This window comes from Megachile rotundata, chromosome 9 (genome assembly GCF_050947335.1).
Source record: "Megachile rotundata isolate GNS110a chromosome 9, iyMegRotu1, whole genome shotgun sequence".
In the NCBI taxonomy this organism is placed as follows: domain Eukaryota; kingdom Metazoa; phylum Arthropoda; class Insecta; order Hymenoptera; family Megachilidae; genus Megachile; species Megachile rotundata.
The window spans coordinates 17,566,526-17,587,189 of record NC_134991.1 but is presented as its reverse complement, the minus strand read 5'-3'; the positions used below and the strand labels follow the sequence as shown (position 1 = coordinate 17,587,189).

At 45.7% G+C, this 20,664-nt stretch overlaps 2 protein-coding genes across 4 annotated transcripts in view; one reads left to right on the top strand and one right to left on the bottom strand.

Annotated features, from left to right (window-relative positions):
* Window positions 1-7,559, top strand: part of LOC100879278 (tyrosine-protein kinase-like otk) — a 35,602-nt gene extending 28,043 nt beyond the window's left edge. The window contains exons 3-9 of one of the 2 annotated variants that reach the window (XM_012296283.2): window positions 310-433; window positions 873-1,306; window positions 1,457-1,753; window positions 1,834-2,403; window positions 2,473-2,766; window positions 2,851-3,036; window positions 3,127-7,559. In XM_012296283.2, the coding sequence (XP_012151673.1) occupies window positions 310-433; window positions 873-1,306; window positions 1,457-1,753; window positions 1,834-2,403; window positions 2,473-2,766; window positions 2,851-3,036; window positions 3,127-4,184 (2,963 nt within the window). In that variant the 3' untranslated portion in view covers window positions 4,185-7,559. The remainder of the gene's footprint in view (window positions 1-309; window positions 434-872; window positions 1,307-1,456; window positions 1,754-1,833; window positions 2,404-2,472; window positions 2,767-2,850; window positions 3,037-3,126) is intronic. The other variant, XM_012296284.2, reaches the window with a different exon arrangement.
* A 239-nt stretch (window positions 7,560-7,798) lies between these two features.
* Window positions 7,799-20,664, bottom strand: part of Sema1a (semaphorin 1a) — a 134,568-nt gene continuing 121,702 nt past the window's right edge. The window contains exons 5-10 of one of the 2 annotated variants that reach the window (XM_076535550.1): window positions 19,119-19,207; window positions 18,909-19,050; window positions 18,324-18,672; window positions 17,341-17,957; window positions 17,029-17,239; window positions 7,799-16,932 (exon numbers count right to left, since the gene is read on the bottom strand). In XM_076535550.1, coding sequence (XP_076391665.1) covers window positions 16,662-16,932; window positions 17,029-17,239; window positions 17,341-17,957; window positions 18,324-18,672; window positions 18,909-19,050; window positions 19,119-19,207 — 1,679 coding nt within the window. In that variant the 3' untranslated portion in view covers window positions 7,799-16,661. Of the gene's footprint in view, window positions 16,936-17,028; window positions 17,240-17,340; window positions 17,958-18,323; window positions 18,673-18,908; window positions 19,051-19,118; window positions 19,208-20,664 lie in introns of both variants that reach the window. The other variant, XM_003707847.3, reaches the window with a different exon arrangement.

Below are 20,664 nucleotides of genomic sequence, written 5' to 3'. Positions count from 1 at the left end.
TGCTCTTAAAAACGATCCTCCACGATCCGGCCAGTGGATCCGTCGTTATTTACCGGGCGACTTCTATGTCTCTGGATCGGCCTTTGTTTCACTCGGAAGTAGGCTGTCCTATAGGACAGATGATCGAGAAACCGATGCATCGGAAAAGTTCGAGATCAGGCAAAACGACTTCGCTCTCTAAAAGTATTCACCAATATCGAATAAAATTTTTAGTTGCGCGCGGATGTAGAGGAACGAGACGCCGTCGAATACCGTTAAATTATTCGCGAGAGCTTGGGGCTGATCGATCCGCGGGAATCTCTGTTTCAGGGATCAGCGAGGCGAGCGTGCAGCTGCAACAGCCGAAACTACCGTCGGCGATCCGTATCGGAGACGAGGTTGAACTTCGATGTCACGTCGATGGATCCGGAGACATGAAATACGAGTGGTTCAAGTTAGTTACATAATTCGCAGCTATTTACCGGAACGTAGCGATATAACCCCGGGACGAGGATCGTTCGCGGAAAAGCCGCGACTCGATGGGGGCGTTCGCGACTCCGCCAGCTTCCAACTAACTTTATCCTTCGCGTAACTGACACCCGTCGTTTACGTAACTACCCTTGAATTATCCAGCGACGTTTTCCGCTACCACCCCTCGTCGAAGTGATTTTCACGTTTTGCTCGCGCTTCGCGTTCGACCCTCGTCGAGGGCACGTCGTAATTTACGCGAAATTCATTGCCTCGGATACGGCATTGCCTTTTTAAACGTCAGATCGTCCTCTTTACCGAGTCGTGACAGCCGAATGTCTGTCCGTTTCGATGCGTTACGAGATAACGAATTATGCGCGTTCGTCGAAAAATTCGATAGAGAAACGTTGATACGCCCTTTGCAGAAATCGTGAACCGCTGGTTAGAAGCGATCGAATCGATATCAAGAAGAAGAAGCTACACGTTCATCGAGCCGTCCCCGAAGACAGCGGAATGTACGGTTGTTTAGCGAAGAACGAGGCAGGATCTTCGCCAAAAATGGAAAGCTACCCTCTTATCGTCTCCGGTAACGAGACGGCAACGATAAAGGTCGTTCCCCGGAACCTGATCGCGAAACGAGGAGAACCGGCTGTTCTCCATTGCGTGTTCGAAGACGCGGATTCTGTTCAGTGGTTCTTCAGGGACATAGGACCGTTGGAAAGCGACGACGAGAGGGTCATCTTCGAGAACGGAACTCTGTTGATTCATTCGGCCGAGCACAGGGATCAAGGTTTCTATTCTTGTCGCGGGGAAAGGGGAGAAACCAGCATCGCCTACACGGTCGATCTTCAAATAGCTTGTAAGTATTTCTTGCGTATTATTCGATTATTATTATTATTATTATTATCATCGTAGCGATAATAACGAATCGAATGAAAGCTTCGAAGTATCGAACGTCGATATTTAACGCGAACATGAAAAATCCAAGGAACGTTTACCTTCCTTACAGATCTGATGAATCTGTCCGCTGCCTCGTTCGAGCCTATATTGTCGAACCAAGTAGCCGTGGTAGGAGAAGAACAAGAACTCCAAGTGAGCTGTTTGGAACCGTCCGGTCTGCCAGCCCCCAAGGTCTATTGGAGAGATCCCAAGGGACACATCATAAGCGATTCCGGGCCGGTGCGCGTTCAGGATAACACGCTTATCATCGCCAAGGCACGGATAGGAGAAGACGACGGCAACTACACCTGCGTTGCCGAGAATATGGCCGGAGAGACCGAAATGGTTGCACAAGTACTCATCTCCAGTAAGTTAACTTACCTTGACTCTTATCGTTGTCCAACGCAAGTACGCGTTTTACCGTCGATTCGATACCCGTGTTCGCAGCACCGCCGACGCTGATAAGTTCGCCGGAGAGTCTGAGCGCGATGGAAGGCGATTCCGTGACGTTGTCGTGTTCGTATTCGGGCATGGAGCCACCGGTGACCCACGTGCGTTGGCTTAAAGACGGAGAACCTTTGAAAGAGAGCGGCGGACCGACGAGACACCGGGTAACCGATCAGTACGGCAACGTGACCCTGCATTTCAAGAGCGTCGAGTTGTCTGACAAGGGTAGTTACACGTGCGAGATATCGACGAAAGGTTTCCCTTCGATATTCTCCGAGCGGGCTACCCTGACGGTCGAAGAGAAGCTCAAGTTCTCGCCGCAACCGGTGGACAAGCGACTGGAGCTTGGGTCGACGGCCAAAGTGCCGTGCAAGTCTCAGGGTGCCACTAATCCGACGGTGAAGTGGATCAAGGAAGGAGCGGCGGCCGAGGAATTCCCGAAGCACGTGCAAGATATCAATGGGACTCTCCACTTCAATGGCGTTCTCGAGGAGGACAAGGGTCGCTACACGTGTATAGCCAGCAACGCCCAGGGCTCGATCAACCACACGATCAGCATCGACGTAGTCAGTAAGTGTTTCGAGAGGAATCGATGAAAGTTCGTACGCGTCTCGATGGCGAATCATTTCGTTTGAAAAGAATCGTTGCTCTTTTCAGTCGCTCCGAAATTCACCATTCAACCGCAGAATCCGACCGAAGCGATCGAGGGATACCCGGTGATGCTGCACTGTGCCGCGGACGGCGACCCTAAACCCACCATACAGTGGGACAGGGACTCTCGTATGAACAACCTGAACAATTCGCGCTTCGAGGTGCTGGGAAACGGTAGCTTGTACATCAAGGAAGTGTACATGGCCGACGAGGGCAAGTACGGATGTACGGCGGGCAACAGTGGCGGTCTGAAGAGGGAAGAAGTCCAGTTGAACGTGAAAGGTGAGTGTTCGATTACCGTGATAAAATTCATTTCCTATCCCAGAAACGTTCGAAACGAAGAGGAAAACGACGATTCCGTTTTAGCCGGCGACACGTACAGATTCGACATGGATCCCGAAAGCGGGGACGACGGATCGATGATGACCAAGACCGTCACGATCACTCTGAGCACCGCCGCGGCTTACATGGTCCTCGTGGTCGGCCTGATGCTGTACTGTCGTTACCGACGCCGTCGCAGGAAGCAGCAGTACCTCCAAGAGCAGGCTGAAGGTATCTATCCGCTTCGATCGCTGCACGAAAGCGTTTCAGACTTCGATTCCGTTCTAACCGCCTCGAAATAACACGCTTACCATCGCGCAGAGAAACTGGAGAACGGCGAGGTGCAGGAGGAACAGACCGAGCTGAAAGAGACCGGCAACAGCAAGATGAACTCTAGCGCCGGCAAGAAAAAGGAGAACCGCGACTCCCATAACAAGAGCGACGGCGCCGATACCGCTCAAAGTCAAAGCAGCAACCAATCGAAGAGATCGAAATCCAACTACGACAAGATCGCCGTCTCTCGCGACAATTTGAAGGAATTGAAGCCTCTCGGTCGCGGCGAGTTCGGCGAGATCTACGCGACCAAGTACCAAGTGGACGGCGACAAAGAATCCCTGGTGATGGTGAAGAGTCTGACCAACACGAAGGACGAGACGGCTCTGCAAGAGTTCAAACGTCATCTGGATCTGCTGCACAAACTGAGTCACGAGAACGTGGTGAAATTGATAGGTCTGTGCCGCGAAGAGGAACCCGATTACATGATCCTCGAGTACACCGACTGGGGCGATCTCAAGCAATTTCTGATCGCTTCTCGCAAGGACAACAATTCCAGTCCCACCCAGGAGACGAAACCTCCGCGTGCACCCCAACTGTCCGTCGCGCAGATTCTCTCCCTGTCGAATCAGGCGGCGAAAGGGTTGAAACACCTGGCGGACAGCCGTCTGGTTCACAAAGACATAGCCGCCCGGAATTGTTTGATCGCCAGCAACCTGACGATCAAGATCTCGTTTCCCTGCATGACCAAAGAGCCGTACCAGCAGGAGTACACCAAACACCGGAATCAAGTGATCCCTCTGAGATGGTTACCGTACGAGGCCGTCTACGAGGACGAGTATTCGACCAAGAGCGACGTCTACTCGTTCTCCTGTCTCGTATGGGAGATGTTCCACCAGGGCGAGTTGCCGTTCAACAAGATGAACGACGAGTCCGTGTTGACCGCTTTGAAGTCTCAGAGTCTCGCGTGGAAGCCTCACAAAGCTGCGCCTCCAGCATTGCAGGAGCTCCAAGCTCAGTGTTGGTCCAACGATCCACGGGATAGACCCACCTTCGACGAAGTTGTTTTGAAAATTGGTGAAATCGTGGTCGACAGTTGTCTGTAGATTACTCCAAGAACGCTAACGAGGCTCTAAAATCCGAATACGCCGAGACAGGGGTAATCATTCGTTCGCGCGATACCGCGGTCGACAGGGAAACGCTGTTCGTGGTTCGATCTCGCAACGGTTACTCGTGTTACGGTCATTCGGTCGCGTCCATTAGGTCGGTAAGGATTAATAATTTATTTGTAACCGAACAAACATCCGCTCCAACGACTATGAACGTCGAATTAACGTAAGGACACACGGTACACGCTACAATATTATACGACTAACGCAATATTATAGTCTATCTACTATCGAATATCAGTGTAACGATACGCGTTACGGGTGTGCAAAAGTTTTAGCCCTCCTTACCGGATGAACCTCGGTTTTCGATTTTTCTATTCTAACAACGTTTCGACACGGACTTCGACCAACGTATTGTTCCGCTTCGGTAGGACGTTACTATATCCGATATTTTGCCCAGTGTGCTTCTAAAAAGACTGAATAAAAAGACTAAAACTTTTGCTCACGCTTAATATATATAGGGTATATATCGATCATCGCACATCGAATACTCGTTAAGAACACCGCTACGTAAATACATATACATATTATATTGTCGTCACGGCAAGAGATCGCAAGCTACGAAAGTATCAAGACCATATCAACGTTGAACGAACGACAAGTTTTTTATAACCGCCTAATTCACGTCTGCCCTCGTTGTACTCTGTTAAGGTCTAAGGCTTAAGAATTATTTATATAGCGTACATGTTTGCGTCTGACACGTAACACATATAAATATATAAATATATATATATATGTATAATGTACAGGGTATTCGACAGGTTTTTCTTACAAATTTTACCGATAGTGTCCGACTAAATACAAGACGAAGAGACTCTATTAAACTGGACACAGTGAAAATACGAGAGATTTGTACCGCGTAACGCGTATTTCTAGCAAATTCTCATCGATTTTTAGGTAACGAAAATCATCGGCAAAATTTCACGAAGACCTGTGCGATACCTTGTAGATAGGAATGTACGTGTACGGGGTGGGCGAGGTAGTCGAAACGACGAATATTTTCGACCCTTCGAGAAAGTGTTTACGCGATTGATGCGATGCGAGCGCCTTGGACGTGTCGATACAACTACTTACGTATGTCTGTGATTTAGTTTGATTGTTGGATGGAAATCGAGGAAGAATTTAATACCGGAAGGGTCACGAATTCGATAATCGTTTTACGACGCTTGGATCACCTTGTACAACAGTACGAGAAATGAAAAAAAGTAAAGGATGATCGAAAGAAAGAAAGACAGGAGCGATTTCTCGATATCGACTCGAAGAGGATAAATAAAACGGTCTTGTACATACCGTGGGTATGAACGTAAGCTCATTCGTTAAGTACTAATCGCGAGATTCAACTTTTGCCATGCTATTCTTCTCGTTATCTTTGCTAGACGAACAAGGCTGAAAGAAAAACCCAAGTTTTATATCGAGCACTATCTTAGAGCCTATTTTTGCTATTCGAGAACGAATAGATTAAGAATCTGTCGTGTCGAACGTCCTCGAATAATTGGACACTTCGACCGTCCATATCACGAAATTTGTACAACGAAGCCGAAATTTCGTTTCGTTTCTTTTCATTTCGTACGAGATACGACACGCGGCTCGATGCATTTCGTTTTCTCGAGTCGCGTGTTACGTTTTTGCGTTTATAGGATTTTCCATTTCGCATTCGAGAAGAGCTCGGGAATATCAAATCACAGAGGGAGATTACAGATGACGGTAAATCAAGAGCATCGGATATGCCGTTACGATGACTATCATGGCTCACGCGAGGAAACACGTACACGTACAGAGCTGTCAACGTCGAAGCGAAGATTGCTTCTAGAATCGAACGAAAGAAAAATAAATTGTTTAACGCCGCGACTGCCACGTTATACGTGTCCGAGCCAGATTCGATTCAGAAACAACTACAAGAAGTAATACTTGGTAGCATGGTATTTGGTAGATACGATTGCGTTATATGTACGAGATGAGAAATTCGGATACGCGTAATGTGGCAGTTAACGCGTTTTCGATACTTACTGTACTCCGTATCACGATGTTGGCTGGAAAACACGAGAGGTGGTCGATCAGTATTCAAAGTATTCCTCAGCTCTGCACACGTATACGCAACATAAAATATATAATGTATCATATACGCATTTAGATGTACGAGACGCTAAGGTAAACACTGCCAACGAGTAATCTCTTTAACGTTAAAGGTTTTCATAATCATAGCGAATACGACCATTCCCTAATTTAATATACACCCCATTCTTCGTCGTGTCGAAGGCACCGTGAGAGAAGATCGATGCAATTTGACTATCGATTCCTTTTCCATTACGAGCCCGCACATTTTGCAAGGGTTTTGAACGTTGTCGTCGATTTCTCGAAATATTTTTACCAACGATTATAACTTCTGTGCGAAGGAAATTTCGACGATTGAAACGCTACGACGACGATAGTCGTTGTTCGGAATTCCTATGAAAAAAATGTTCGGACGATAATAGAAACCGTTAGATACGATAATATAGTCGATCGACGAACAACGTTCGCTTGCAAACGTCCTGAATGTTCAGATGCTTCCTAAGTGTTCGCAGTAATAGGCCAAGGAATATTCTTGTAATATAAAGTGCGTTAGGAACATACCTTGCAGCCACTTCGCTGACATTTCGTATATCATTATTCAATTCTGACGAGTTCTGACTGTGTGCTCTCGTATCATTCGCCGATCGAATCTTTCCGGTGTTGTGATCGTCAACCCTTAAGCCTGTTTCACACCAATGAACAACGTTTAACGTGTAGGTGTGAATTAGGCTTTCAATTTCTCTTTTAACCGCTGCGAAACGACTCTTGCGTTAGTTATTAATTTCTTGCCTTCACGATTCTTTAGCGATTGGATATTCCAAATTTTGCTGATTTAGTAACCGGAGATCTAAATAATGTTCTGATTTACGTTTAAAATCCTAATTAGAATTGAATTCTGCTCTATGAATACGATCCATTTTATCGTGCTTTAAAGAGAGAGGTTTTAAAGAGAACAAGGGAGTGTTGATACAACACCTAGACTGAAATAAAAAAAAAATAAGAGAAAAGGTGTTTTTTAACAAAGCGACCTACTATACGTCTGATGTCTAGTCATACACGGTGAGAACGATATAAGCGAGCAGCGAACGCAAGATCCATTTTTAAAACGAAAGAAAACGACCTTTCATATCCCTACGCGTTTTTCTAATCGATTTCTTTTTTACAGTATTTTGTAAATATTTGTACTTTTTTATCTACATCGTACTTACGAATCTTTAAAATAGTATGTGCTACGATTAAATAAAGGTGGATAAAAATGAACATGGTTTCGATTCATTTCTGACATTCCAGATAAGCGAATTCCTATTTCCTGCTCCTGAAGTATCTTTAGCTACGATATATGTACGTAATTCTACATATTGTCGAGCAAACTGTTGTCCTAACGTCAAAATTTACTCGATTTAAAACATTGAAATTGTGTTTTAAAAAGGTCGGGATACGAGGATATTTTGAAGGACTTGAACAATCGTGGTCGGGAACGCTGAAATGAAACATCGTCGTATTACCTAATCAAATTTATTTTTACTTAATATTTCGTGGTACAGTCTATGTCTATTACGATATATAAAATAACGTAGTCGTCGAATGTAAATAGGTGAAACGAAAGAACCGTTCTCTTAAACGCCGACTGAACAAGCGCGGCCGGAAAAGAAAGAAAGTCGAGTCAGAGGCAGTCGTACTGTGATTATTAAATACTTTATGTATATTTATATTTATATATATATATATATGTATGTATATATATATATATTTATTTATTTATTTATATATTTCCGTATATGTATAGGAAATCAACGTGTATACGAAGAGAAAAACCGATAAACGCAGTTCGACGCGAAGAGTATGTTTTAGTAATATTTATATATTTATATATAAAGTCTAATGAATTACTTAATCCGTTACTTAGTACTTAAGTCATTAATATAGTAGCAGCCTCACTCTCTAAATAGTACTAAATATAATAATGGTATTAATGCGGTAATTATCGTTAATATAGATTATTAACATTACAAATAATCATCGTCAGAATCGTATAATAAACAATAGTACAAGGTATTTTTTCTGCTTTTAATGGTTTCTTCTTTTTTCTTTTTTTGTTATTTTCTTTAAATATTATCATATAAGTAATAATCACAATAGCGTATTCTGAAAAATAGATCAGGGTCCCGTGGGCAGAGAGCGGAGCACCTTGTCATTCGTCGAATCCGTATCTATCAAAATATTCTCGGTCGCGAGATATTTTTTTTTTTTTTAGGAAAAACTACGTGGTTCCTTTGACAAGAAGAAATCTCTCTCGAAAACGAAATTGGCTAAGTTTATCGATAAAAAATTACCACTACAGATATAAGGTTAGGTTATCAACGATAATCGCGTTATCGATAAATCAATTTGACGTTTGGTTAAAATGTTTACAGAAATGTGAAGTTACAACGGAACACGTTGTACAGTCTCGTAACTTTCGAACGATCGCGGCGCGAAAGTTGATATTCGAGCGAAAAGAAGATAAAGGTTGGAAACAACGCGTTCGAATTTTCCCTTCGTCTTTTTCTTTCGTTCTTTCGTGTTCGCTTCTCGATCGTGTCTCTGCCACTCTGCCTAGGGAACCCACTATAACAGGGCACTATGAACAGCAGTCTGCTGGCTAAGTGACTTTCCGAATCTACAATCGCTCCTTCTCATTCTCTCATCCTCGCTCGCCACCCTTTCATTCTCTCTCGCGCTCTCACTTTCTCTCTGTCTTTCTCGATATTTCTCGTTCACCATCTTTTCGTCGGTTCGCTCTCCGTTCCTTGTCGTACTCCGTTTCCGGTACTTCGCTACGCTTCCGTCACGAGTATCCTGTCCTTCCCTTCTTTTTTTCTTTAACAGCGAACTATGTCGGGCATAACAGACGCAATACGGTAATGGAAACGAGTCTTTTTCTCTCTGGCTTCTTCTTCGCTTTTTCTTTATGGCAAAGCAAGCGTCGCGCGACGAAAAGTCTTTGTCTTGTTTCCAGCTTTGTGCTTCCTTTTTCTTCCCGGTTATTTCTTTCGACTTTCACGGTACTACGTCGACGCGAACATTCGCGAGGACACGTTCGAAACTTGTCGGGGCCTTATGAATGAATCGAAAAATACTCGTACCTGTACGATACCGCGTACAGAGAATGAATTCGTTTAACGGCGACGCGGAGCGATGTCTCGATCGGTGGATCGCAGCCGTGGACCAGTAGCGAACCGCGAAAAACGGAACGCGTCGAGCTACGCGCATCGATTAAACATCGTAAGACAAGGAAGGACGAAAGCGAACCGTTCGTCTCGGAATTACGCAAAAACACTCGTTGCCAGCATGCTTCTCCTATGTCAGCATTCACGCTACGTGTCAGCCGATAGTAAATCACTACAGTACCTTTTTTTCACGTTATGATATTGTTTTACTTTACCGTTTTAATTATCGTTATCGTTATCGTTATCATTATCGTTATCATTATTATTATTTTTCTTAAATTTGTTCGTTAATATTAGACGTGCCGTGTCTCTACCGTCAGGCTACTGCGAAAAAACACTACTTATATCGTTCTCTCATCGTCGTCGTTATTATTTTTAACCACTCTCGCACCCTCGCATTTACGCATCTTTCTCGCTTTTTCTTTCTCTCTCGTGCCGTCGTTCTCTCGTTCTTTCATTCGCTCTTCTCTGCGTTTATAAAGAGTATTATCATAATATCATTCTCGTGTCGTTACAATATAATTATCGGCAATAATATACCGTCGGTATTAATGCAGCTATTATTAGTATTATTAATATTATCGTTAATTATTATTCATCCTGCCGGTTATTACATATTCTTTTTTAAAAATCGATTACGACCCCCCGCCCCGTGTGGCGAACCTCGTGCCGAGGAGTACCTTGAACAAATGGAATTTCTCGCGACGTCGTGACGTCGCGTCAAAAACGTTCCCTTTTCATTTTTTCTTCCATACGGTATCATTCGCTTCGGTTTCGAATGGCGCAAGAGCGAAAGGCTCTCTGTCCGTACCCTTCCTGTTTTCCGAACAAACAATAAAGAATATATATTTCTATCCCTTTGCACGCGGTCGTTTTAGGTAGCCCGTTTTTGTTCGCCGTACTAAAGAACCGGGAAGAAAAAGTTTACAAGACAGGGTAGAGTTTGCAAGAATTACGCGACAGAACGACTAAAAATTATGCCGCTTAGTTCCTTGTATAATTGACAGTGGATGTGCTTCGGCCGAGCAAAGGGACAGAAACATCGACGTGGCATGGACAAAAAGAAAAAAACGAGGCGGATTAGGCGAGATTGAAAACGGAGCGGTTCGGGCGTGTCGTGACGGACGAGGACGTAAATTCTACGATAATTCACGAGTTACGCGAACACGCTCCAAGAAGGAACCGTAGCGTCGTTAACGAAGCGCTACGAGCATCGACTAATCGACCTCGATTTTTCTTATTCGATTAAACGCGCCAGAGTCGCGTATTCCAAAGATCTTTGTCTAAAACTCTTGCTCTTTCATTCTTCGTTACTTTCATACGCATTCTTTCTCTCTCTTTCTCTCTCTCTCTCTCTCTCTCTCTCTCTCTCTCTCTCTCTCTCTCTCTCTCTCTCTCTCTCTCTCGCTCTCTTCCTATCTCTCACTCGCACGCACGCACGCATTTTTCGCGGTTATTTTGTTGCAAAAGTGGCGACGCGTTCACCTCCTTTGGCATGCCGCGCGCACACCCCTTGGCCGAATGTAATTTTTTTTTTGTTTCTCTATCAGTTACAGTAAAAAATAGCGTAAACGGCACTGTATTAGGAAGAAGCAAAATACGTGTTACGTTCTCGTTACTTTGTCGTTGATAATACTTATATAGTATCCTTCGTCTTCTTTTTCTTTCTTTCGCTCATTTTTAAAAATCACCGTCCGGCATTATCGCGATCGTTTATCTTCTTTTTTATGTTTTAGTTAACAGTATGATTATTACTTGGTAGTTAACGGTAATTATTAATTAGTGTTAAATGCGGTGATCAGCGCAACGAACGAGAACCCTACGGTCGAAGCGTTCTTCCTCGGTGATGGAATTCGTTCTTGCGCGGAGGAACCCGGGGCTCTCGTTCTTTTACTTCGATCCCGTTTCTTTCTCTTTTTCACTCGCGCTCTATCCTTTTCTCTGGCAAAACCAAGAGGAAACAGAAGAAGAGAAAAGAAACGAATGATTCGCGTACATGTCAGACTACATATTTATACGTGTATATACGTGCACTCTCTTTCGCTCTCTCACTGCTCTCTCATCTAAATCGCTAACTTTTCTCGATCGTGTCCTGTTTCTTTTTGTCTCTCACTTAATTACAAAGCGCGAAAAAGTGCGGTTCTGATCGTTTCGCGATCGCATCGACCGATTTACCTCGTACGCGAACAATTTCCCGGACGCCGTTACTCGACTTCGAATGTTTCTACGAAATTCGATCGATCGGTCGCGAAGCGATCACTTTTTCAACGATGGCTCAACGCTAGTAGTTAAATTTTTCATAACTTTAGGTACTAATGTGTTTCATCATTATCAATCTTCCCTCTCTTTTATCCCCCCTTCCCCGTCGTTTACAATTTCGTACAACGTTTGCCTATCATGTAAAACTATGACGTCTAAAATGTGTTCGAATTAACGCTAGATTCTCGATATTAATAATCAAGATCGGATAAATTAATAGTCGTTAATAACCGTGTATGTATCCAACTAGGCTAGACTTCGACGGAAAAATATATTTATAAAAAGTTATAATATTAATATACGTTTCAAGCGTTCTATATATATATATACATATACATATATATATATTTTTATTTATATTTATATTTATTTATATATTTATATTTATATTTATATACATATATATGTATATATATATATACTGTTTGCTAATCCTCTACTTATGTCTAAGCTTTCATCGTCAAATCTCTTGTCCCATACATGCTTGCGTTCTCTAATCGGAAACGTTCTCTATCAAAACGTGGACGCTCCGAGTTTCTACCTAATTTTTTTCTTATCAATTTATAATCGTAATAATAACTGGCTAAACTTATCCACGCCCAAGCACACGCGCATTCTCTCTTTCTCTCTTTCTCTCTTCCTTTTTCTCGTTTTCCCCTTTCGCGTTCTTTCCTTCCTTGCGTCTTGTTTCGCTCTGCCCTTGGAAATGTACAGATCCCAAAAAGGAAAACGAAAAAGCTCGGGCTTCTCTAAGCGATTGAAATGAAATAATGCATGAAAATCATCGCGTCCCGTTTCTCGCGACGCATCGACAACCAAAATTTCTTATTATTCTGCCGGAAAATATTTTCTCCGTTTCTCGATTCGTTCGATCCTCGGAAAAAAAGAGAAACGAAAATTTCTCCACGCAACAAACGAATTAATCTTTCTTTTTGTATCTTGGATGGAATCCGTTCCTTATTGGCTTTTTAAAACGACGCGAACGCGCGAGAGCTCCTTTGAACACGTTTAACACGAACCATCGTCAAATTCTCCCTCCCCCGTTTTGTCCCTTTTAATTTTTATTACATGTATCTATCAACGTTCCTTTTTAATAATAATAATATCATTAAAATTATAGAATTCTGATCTCTTCGCCGCAATGTTCCCACCCTTATTTCCATTAGTTTGTCTCGCTTCTCTTATTGTTCCAACACGCTGCTATCGTCTCGAAAAATATCTCTGCAACGTTTCGTCTCTCGCAGCCTTTCATGCATTACTTGATTCCAACGTTCTCCATTTTCCTCGATCTTTAACGTGGTCGTTTCAAACTGATCTAATCCGTCGTTTGCACCCTCTTCTTAACATTAATCGTAGGGAAAACGGTAAGTTAGTCTCGCGATGAACACATAAAGTGGGGGGTAAACGACATTAACCTTATGCCTCGGATTATTAACGTTGGATGGCAGTCGCGTTTCATATTATATTCTAAAATAAATGCTATTCCCCGAGTAATGAAATTTTTAATTAAAACTTTAAATGCCGTTAAAAGACGTTGACGGTTTACGAAGAGAGGTTATATACAGTATTTCAGTTTTTGTCCGTCTGTCTCGGGGTGCCAGCGACAAGTAGTTCACCCTGGCGTATTAAATTGCTATAAAAATCACGAAGCATTCGACCCTACGATCTAATAATCGTTCGGGTCGAGTCCCACGTGTTACGCCGTATCTATTGCCTCGTGTTAGATTGTCAGGCTCGTATCGCCTCGCGTAGTATCGGTACACAGCATAGTATCAAAAGAACTAGAATCGGGTTAGATTTGTCCTTGCATTCGACCACCAAACAACGTGCTCAATCGTTAAAAGAAACTGTAAGGCAAAAAGTTAATCGTAAAGAAGGGTCGTGAACGGTAAACGTTTTAAAAGGGGGCGTAAACGACGATGAAAAGAACCGTTCGGTTCGTTTCGAGGCCATTTCGTTGCCTGCAAACAATTTCTCGCGGTTCGATGTTTGTGCAAGGGACTCGCTTAATCATCCCTGAACGTTTTGTGCGCCTCTTCGATCGTTATCGTCGTCATCGCGATGATCAACGGATGTATCTAGTTTACGATTAATATCTTTGGTATCCTGCCTGAGTCTTTCATTCGCGAAAAAGATCACGCAAAAGGGATGTTTCGGTTTAATCTCAACCGGAATAAAATGCGAATCCCGTTTCCATCGTATCGAACTTAGAAAAACCGTACCTCGTCGAACGACGCGAGAAAGCAATCCGTTAAATACATTACCCGCACCGGAGGTACATGCACTCTGATAATTTTTCTCTGGTTTTTTGTCATTTATTTTCTCGAACGATCCGACGAGAACAACGTCGATTCGATTATACATGGCAGCTTTGAAACGCGCGAAATCTTCGCGCCTCGCGTCTATGCGACTGTCCTGTGTGTGTCTGTTCACGTGTGTTAATCGAGTTCCCCTCTCTTGTGAAACTTTGGTATCGCGAGTGAGACGCTACGCTTGTTCCAGCCTCTTTCTTCTCGTGGCTATTTTGCCGCGCGTAACGGTTGGAAAATAGCGGAATCGCGCGCGCGAAATCAAAGCGATATCGTTAGAAGGAACACGACGAAAATTTGTACTGTGTCGACAAAGGAAACCGCGTTCGATGAGTCGATCTAACTGTTACTCTAAGAACGGATAAAGGAACCCGCCCTTCGCGGGGAATCTTTTCAGTCTTACCGTTTCGAAGGGGATGAATGTGAGGGCGGGTCTTCGTTTCTCGATCGAATGTATCGATCGATCGAGCGATCGATTAACCGATAGCGGCCGATAACAACGCTTTGCCAACCGATACCGCATACATATATATTTTTTTGGTATTCGAAAGTACTTTTGCGAGAATTAACGACGAATATTTATCGAACCGAATGTTTCGCGTTATCGAGCGCCGGTTGGTTCGATTGGCAAAGTGATCGGGGAAACGTTGTGACAAACGTACGAATCCGTTTGTCGTGTATATTCGGTGTCGTGTGCGTGTCGAACAATAGAAACGAAAAGAACAAAGAAAAAAGAGTCGCTCTAGTGTGCATCCCTGTACCTGTGCATCGTGTCCTTTTATCTCGCTTTCTCGACCCCTTTTCTCTGAACGCCTAGAAAAACACCTCGTGTCATATAGTATATATCACATACGCGTTACTTCTAAACACACTGAAATAAGAAGCACTTTAAGATAGATGTCTACGTGTACCATCGGGCCCAAGATCTCTTAGATGGACTGATTTTCCTTCCCGTCATCCCCCATTTGCCGCTCATATAACCTTTAAACCGTTGTATATGTTATATTATCTATTTTTTCTTTGTATATACGTACTATTTACATACAAGCCTCGTGTGCTTTCGCTCCCTTTTTCCATCCTTTTTCCTCTTTCGCTGACTTCCACGAAGGAAGTCTTTTTTATCTCTCTCTCTCTCTTCCCTTGACTCTCTTCTCGTTTTTCCTATTACGTATATGTGCAGCCGATGAAATGCGCGTTACCGAAAGGTACGAGAAAAACTTAGGAATACTCTCGACGGTATCTTTGCTCGTTTTACCGAACCGCGGTAATAGAGACTCGTTTCCGATGAAAACGAGCCATCCCCGAAAGGCAACGCGGCGATCTCCGTGATCGATACAGGATGCAACGATCGTGTTCCTACGATGTCTAATCCAATAATAAACATACACGCACGCAACGAGTTTCGCCTTGTTCTATCCGTTTCCTCGTCGACCAGCGAAATTTCCTCCTATCTCTCTCTTTCTTTCTCTCTTTCTCTCTCTCTCTCTCTCTCTCTCTCTCTCTCTCTCCTCTCTCTCTCTCTCTCTCTCTCTCTCTCTCTCTCTCTCTCTCTCTCTCTCTCTCTCTCTCTCTCTCTCTCTCTCTCTCTCTCTCTCTCTCTCTCTCTCTCTCTCTCTCTCTCTCTCTCTCTCTCTCTCTCTCTCTCTCTCTCTCTCTCTCTCCCTCTCTCTCTCTCGCTCTCTCTCTCGATCGATCGAGAGAGACATCCAAATTCATCCCTTATGCAATTTCAAGAGGCACGCGATAGTATTACGCGAACGATAATGGCACTGTCGATCACTCGCGTTAAATATTATAACATTAGAAAAATCGCAAGTCGAGTCCGACGATAGTCTCTTTTAATTGACTTGACGAGAAGAAACCTTGCCGTAATACTATAGACGCGCTTATTCTTTTGGTTTTTCGGTGGGAACGATCAATCGAAAAACCGACGGAGATCGCAACGTCGCGTTCTCTCGGCTTTCGAAACGCGGAATTCCGTTTCCGCGTTCCGCGAATGGATCGCGACTGTTCTCGTGCCGCGGACGATAGCTGGCCGCGCGAAGCGCAACGAAAACGAGGAGCGTAAGCGAAAAACGCAAGGAACTCGCAACGAAAGGAAAACGTGGAAACGCGTGGCAGCAGGGTGCGCCGTGTCTCGATGAAATCGAAGCGGCACGGCTCTCGCTTAATTACAAAGGATCGGAACGCGCGGTAGGTCCGTAGAACGGTGTCCCGGCTGCTGGCGTCGCGTAACAAGAGGCGGAGTACGACGGCGGCGGCGAGGAAGCCGACGCCGACGACGACGACGACTATGACCGATAGATGAAGCTGCAGGGCGGCGTTGGCGGTGGCGGCGAAGCACCGCTCATGGCGATCGGTACGAGTGTGGGCGAAGGTGACGAGGAGGGAGGCGACGGAGAACTGGACGAAACGCTGGAAGGCGGCGTGGGTGATTCTAGTGCCCTCGGACCCGCGAGCTCGCGATTCGACTGTCCTCCGGATGTCACAGCGCGACTACTCCTTGCCGCTGTCGTCGCGTTGTGGCGATTGCGTGCTGGCCGTCCTAAGCTCCGGTGACGGCCACCTCCCTCCTCGCTCGTTTCTCAGAGATAAACCTTCTTTACGCTGCGGGTGGTCGCGAACCCGTCGTTGCGCCGATACGCGTCGCCCTGATGAGATCGCAAGGTGCCGAAATTATCCCTGGGACCGCGGAACCCGTAACCGTCTGGAAATTGGAACAGCGTTTCCGTCGGCGTAGGCGGTGGTTTTCGCATCGTGCCTTTCGGCGAGTGCAACTTCGGAGGCTGGGGCACCAACACCGGCTCCGCGTACGTTACTTCCTCCTGGGGCAGCAGTTTCGGCTCGGGCGCTAACCTGCTGCAACGTAACAATCGCAACGATTCAACGCACTCGTCGCGTCGACAACGCGAACTTTGCTTACGGCTTTGAAATTCAATTTTTCTAGCTCACCTGTTCACGTTTTGCCGTTGCTCGAAATACTCGTACTCCGTGTCCGGGTATGGCAGGTTGTCGTCCTCGTCCTTTCTGCACTTTCTGCCGCACAGGTAACCTGCTACGAAACCGACCAACAGGGCCGCCAATGCGCCAGCGACCACGGCCATTACAAGAGTTTCCACGGAGTACTGCGGGGGTGGCGAGTCTGCCGCGGACACTTCCGGGCCTGTAACGATTCGACCGTTTCAGGAGAGAAACGCGTATACCGGCAAGTCTCGAAAACGATTTACACCGTTCGAGTTGTCCGCGATTTCGATCTCGCGCTACCTGAACTGTCCTGTTCCTCGTCCTGCATGATGTTGATGATCTCCCCTCCCGGACTATCTTTGTTGGGAATCATCGAGTCTGGCGGGAATTTATTCTGGTTCGCGGAAATGGCGCCGACGCTGCCCGCGTCCTTGTTCAGACTTTTGCTCGGTGGACAAGAAACGTGCATACCAGTCGCGATGCTCTGGAGGAATCTGCTCGCGTCGGTGGCCGCTGGTCCAACCAAGGCCCTGCACTTGCCCTCCACCTTGTCCCAGGCACAGTAGGGATCCTGCAAGGCCACGCATTCGCCGCACGACAATATCCTGTCGCTGTAGCACCGATGCAGCCTGAGGGCTTGGACTTGACTGTCGGCTATCACGACCAGTCTGCCATCCTCGAGGCCGTCTCCGGCTTGCGAGGCTCTCACGACTTTGATTCCGCGCACGGGCACCGTCGAAGGGAACGCCTGAATCTCCTCGATCACCACCGGGCTGACCTTCAGATGGGTGTCGGCCGATTCCGCGTTTATCGCCTTGATCACTTTACCGTTGTCGGTGCCGATGAACAACACGTCGTACGTTTTACCACCCGGTGTCTTCACTTGGGGATCCACGGCGATCTGCGTGAATCTGTAACTGAGGGGAGACTCTTATGAGTTTTTGCGTTGCCGTGGAAACGGGAAATTTCTCGATAAGAGCAAACGGCGCTGTAAGGATCTCGACGTGACCCGGTATCCAAGTTTGACCACCGCGCTGGTTATTTGATCGAGTAACGTTGCCCAAGCCCGAGAGTATAAAGCGTGCTCGTTAATCGATAATGAGCTCTTGTTACTGCCTTGCCAAGTTTCGACGCTTTAATCGACTGTGGACCCTTCTCCGTTGGAGCAGCAGCCTACTTACGAAACCTCGATATAAATTCATACGAGTCGGTCGATAAGCCGCACCTGAGCCTACACGGCAAAACTCGGAGAGCTCGGACTGGTCGCGAGCGTTTCCACTTACTGAAAACTGGTGCGGATGACGATGGGCTGACCGAAGAAGCTGGGCACCAACTCGTCCATGAGAGAGTGAGTGTGAATAAAGTTGAGGGTCAGGTCAGGCAGCGCGTGAGAGTCGTTGACGCATTGACCGGGTCTCGGGTCGGGCACCTTGGCGCTCTGCACGGGTAACCAGTTCGAGTTGATAGCGCTTTGCTCCTTGAAGTTACCCTTGAACGTGTCGGTGATGTCCTGCAAGGAGAAAGCGCAAACGGCCGATCCGCTGATGCTGTTCACCGGCGTGGTAAACGTGCCGTATATCAGCTGCGCCGACGTATTGCCGTACTGACCCGATATCAATTCCGTCGTTGATTCTGCAAATAATGCATGCCTCGTGATTTCGAGGCTCTTTTGTTTGCGTGGCCTCGTTCGCTCCGTACCATCGGACGTTTACGAGCGAACCCGTTGGGAACATATATTTCCCGGATTCTCTCTGGAACGTGTTCCAGAACGTCGTAACGTTTAAAACACTCGGTGAATCGAGCGACATCGAGATGGTCCGTGAGCGGAACGAGCCGGAGATCGATTCCGCGAACGCTCGTGTACTTACGTATTTCGTTGAAGTAAAAAGGAAAGTCTCCGGTGACGGAACAATTGAGACGGGATTTTAGGAACGAGGTCCATCTATTGCGGTATCGATGCGGACCACCGCGATCGTATTTACAGACTCTCGCCACGCGAGAATAAACGGTCTGTAAAAAGAAACGAAAGCTCTACGTTGCAAGAATCTTCGCTCGATAGAGTATAAACGGTTACGTACCTTGCCGCAATTCATATATTCCACGGCAGTCTCCCGGAAGAAGAAGTAGACAAAATCTCCCTGGGACATGGAGCTGACAAAGTTTGGCGCTGCAATTAAAACGCCGCTATCGTTATTACGTATGCGGTAAATGGACGGTCATAAAGTGGCCTTATAAATAAACGAACGTGATAACTGGCCGGTGCAGAGCAACGGATAACCCGCAATAAACTGCAGCCGCAATAAACGTTCCGGCGTGACCACGAAAATAAAGACGATCCTTAGGAATGCGACGAAGAGTGGGTCGATTTCTCGACGCGTTCGAAAGGATAATCCTCGTTCGAAGAGTCGCTACGTCGCAACGATCGAGCGGCACGCGTCGTCGTTAGAATCAATCTTGCGAACGAGTCGCGTAAGAATATACGCGAGAACCCTTTTATTTTCTCGGTTATTTGAAAGCGGTCGCGTTGAAACGACACGCTCGAAATGACTCTCTTTCTCTGTCCCCCGCAATTTTTCTCTCCGTTTCTCCGGTCCTCGTTGCACCGGTTGGCGCGCACGAACGCGCGATAAAGTGGGAAAACTTTATCGATTTATTAACTTGACAGGGTTTTCATAAGCTTCTTAGGATTCATAAAGTAATATTAATCTCGCACGCCACATAGGTATATCCGACCGACCTGCCGTGCTCCGACTCATAAATTTTCTGTCGTTCTCCTCCCTCCACTCTTTTCGTTTCTCCTCCAATTCCATCCCGTCATCCGGCTGTCTTTTCTTTTTCGCTGCATTTAACCGTGTCTATATCCAAGACAAAGTGCCGGGAATTTGTTCGAACCTGGTAGGGAGAATTTTAACGCGGCATCGAAACCGAACGAATCGTGTCCATCCCGAGCAGAAAATCTCCTTAATCGACTGGCTTTGACCAACGAGAAGCTCCCAATTTCCGATTATATCGTTCAAACTAACCCGGATCGATTCGCAAATAAGCCTAGAGAAAATTGCTAGCGGTCGTTCGCGTAACCTATTTTCGTCGAATGCGAGATATCTCTTTCCGTCAACGAATATATAAAAAACCATTAACAAAGAAGTACACAAAAACAAAAGAGAGAGAAAGGGAGGGGAAAAAAAACGGAATTGGCAATAAAGATCGAAAGAGAGAAAGTTAATCGGAAAAGCGGGGCTAGAGAGTAAAGAATACATCCGCGCGGTATTAGACTACCGTACACATCAACGCAGAGATTTGTGGGTGATATTCGCGGTTCGCGATCGGCTTTGTCACGATTTTTCGCGGTGGTTGTATCTCGGTCTATTTCGTTGGCAACAAACGGTAGAAAGAGGAACGGGCGAGCGAGAGAGAATTGAATTTTCAACGAACCGGGGGGAAAAATCAATATTATCCAGCGGCCAGAGAAACTTGATTAGCGTTCGTACATCGTTCAATTAAAATGCTCTAGCGAACGATCGAATCCCTGGAACAAGGTGACGTATCCAGTTTATCGGTCTGTTTCGCGGAGTCGGAGTCGGGGTGATCTCGTAAAAATTTGCCGTTTCTTCGCGTCATCCCTCG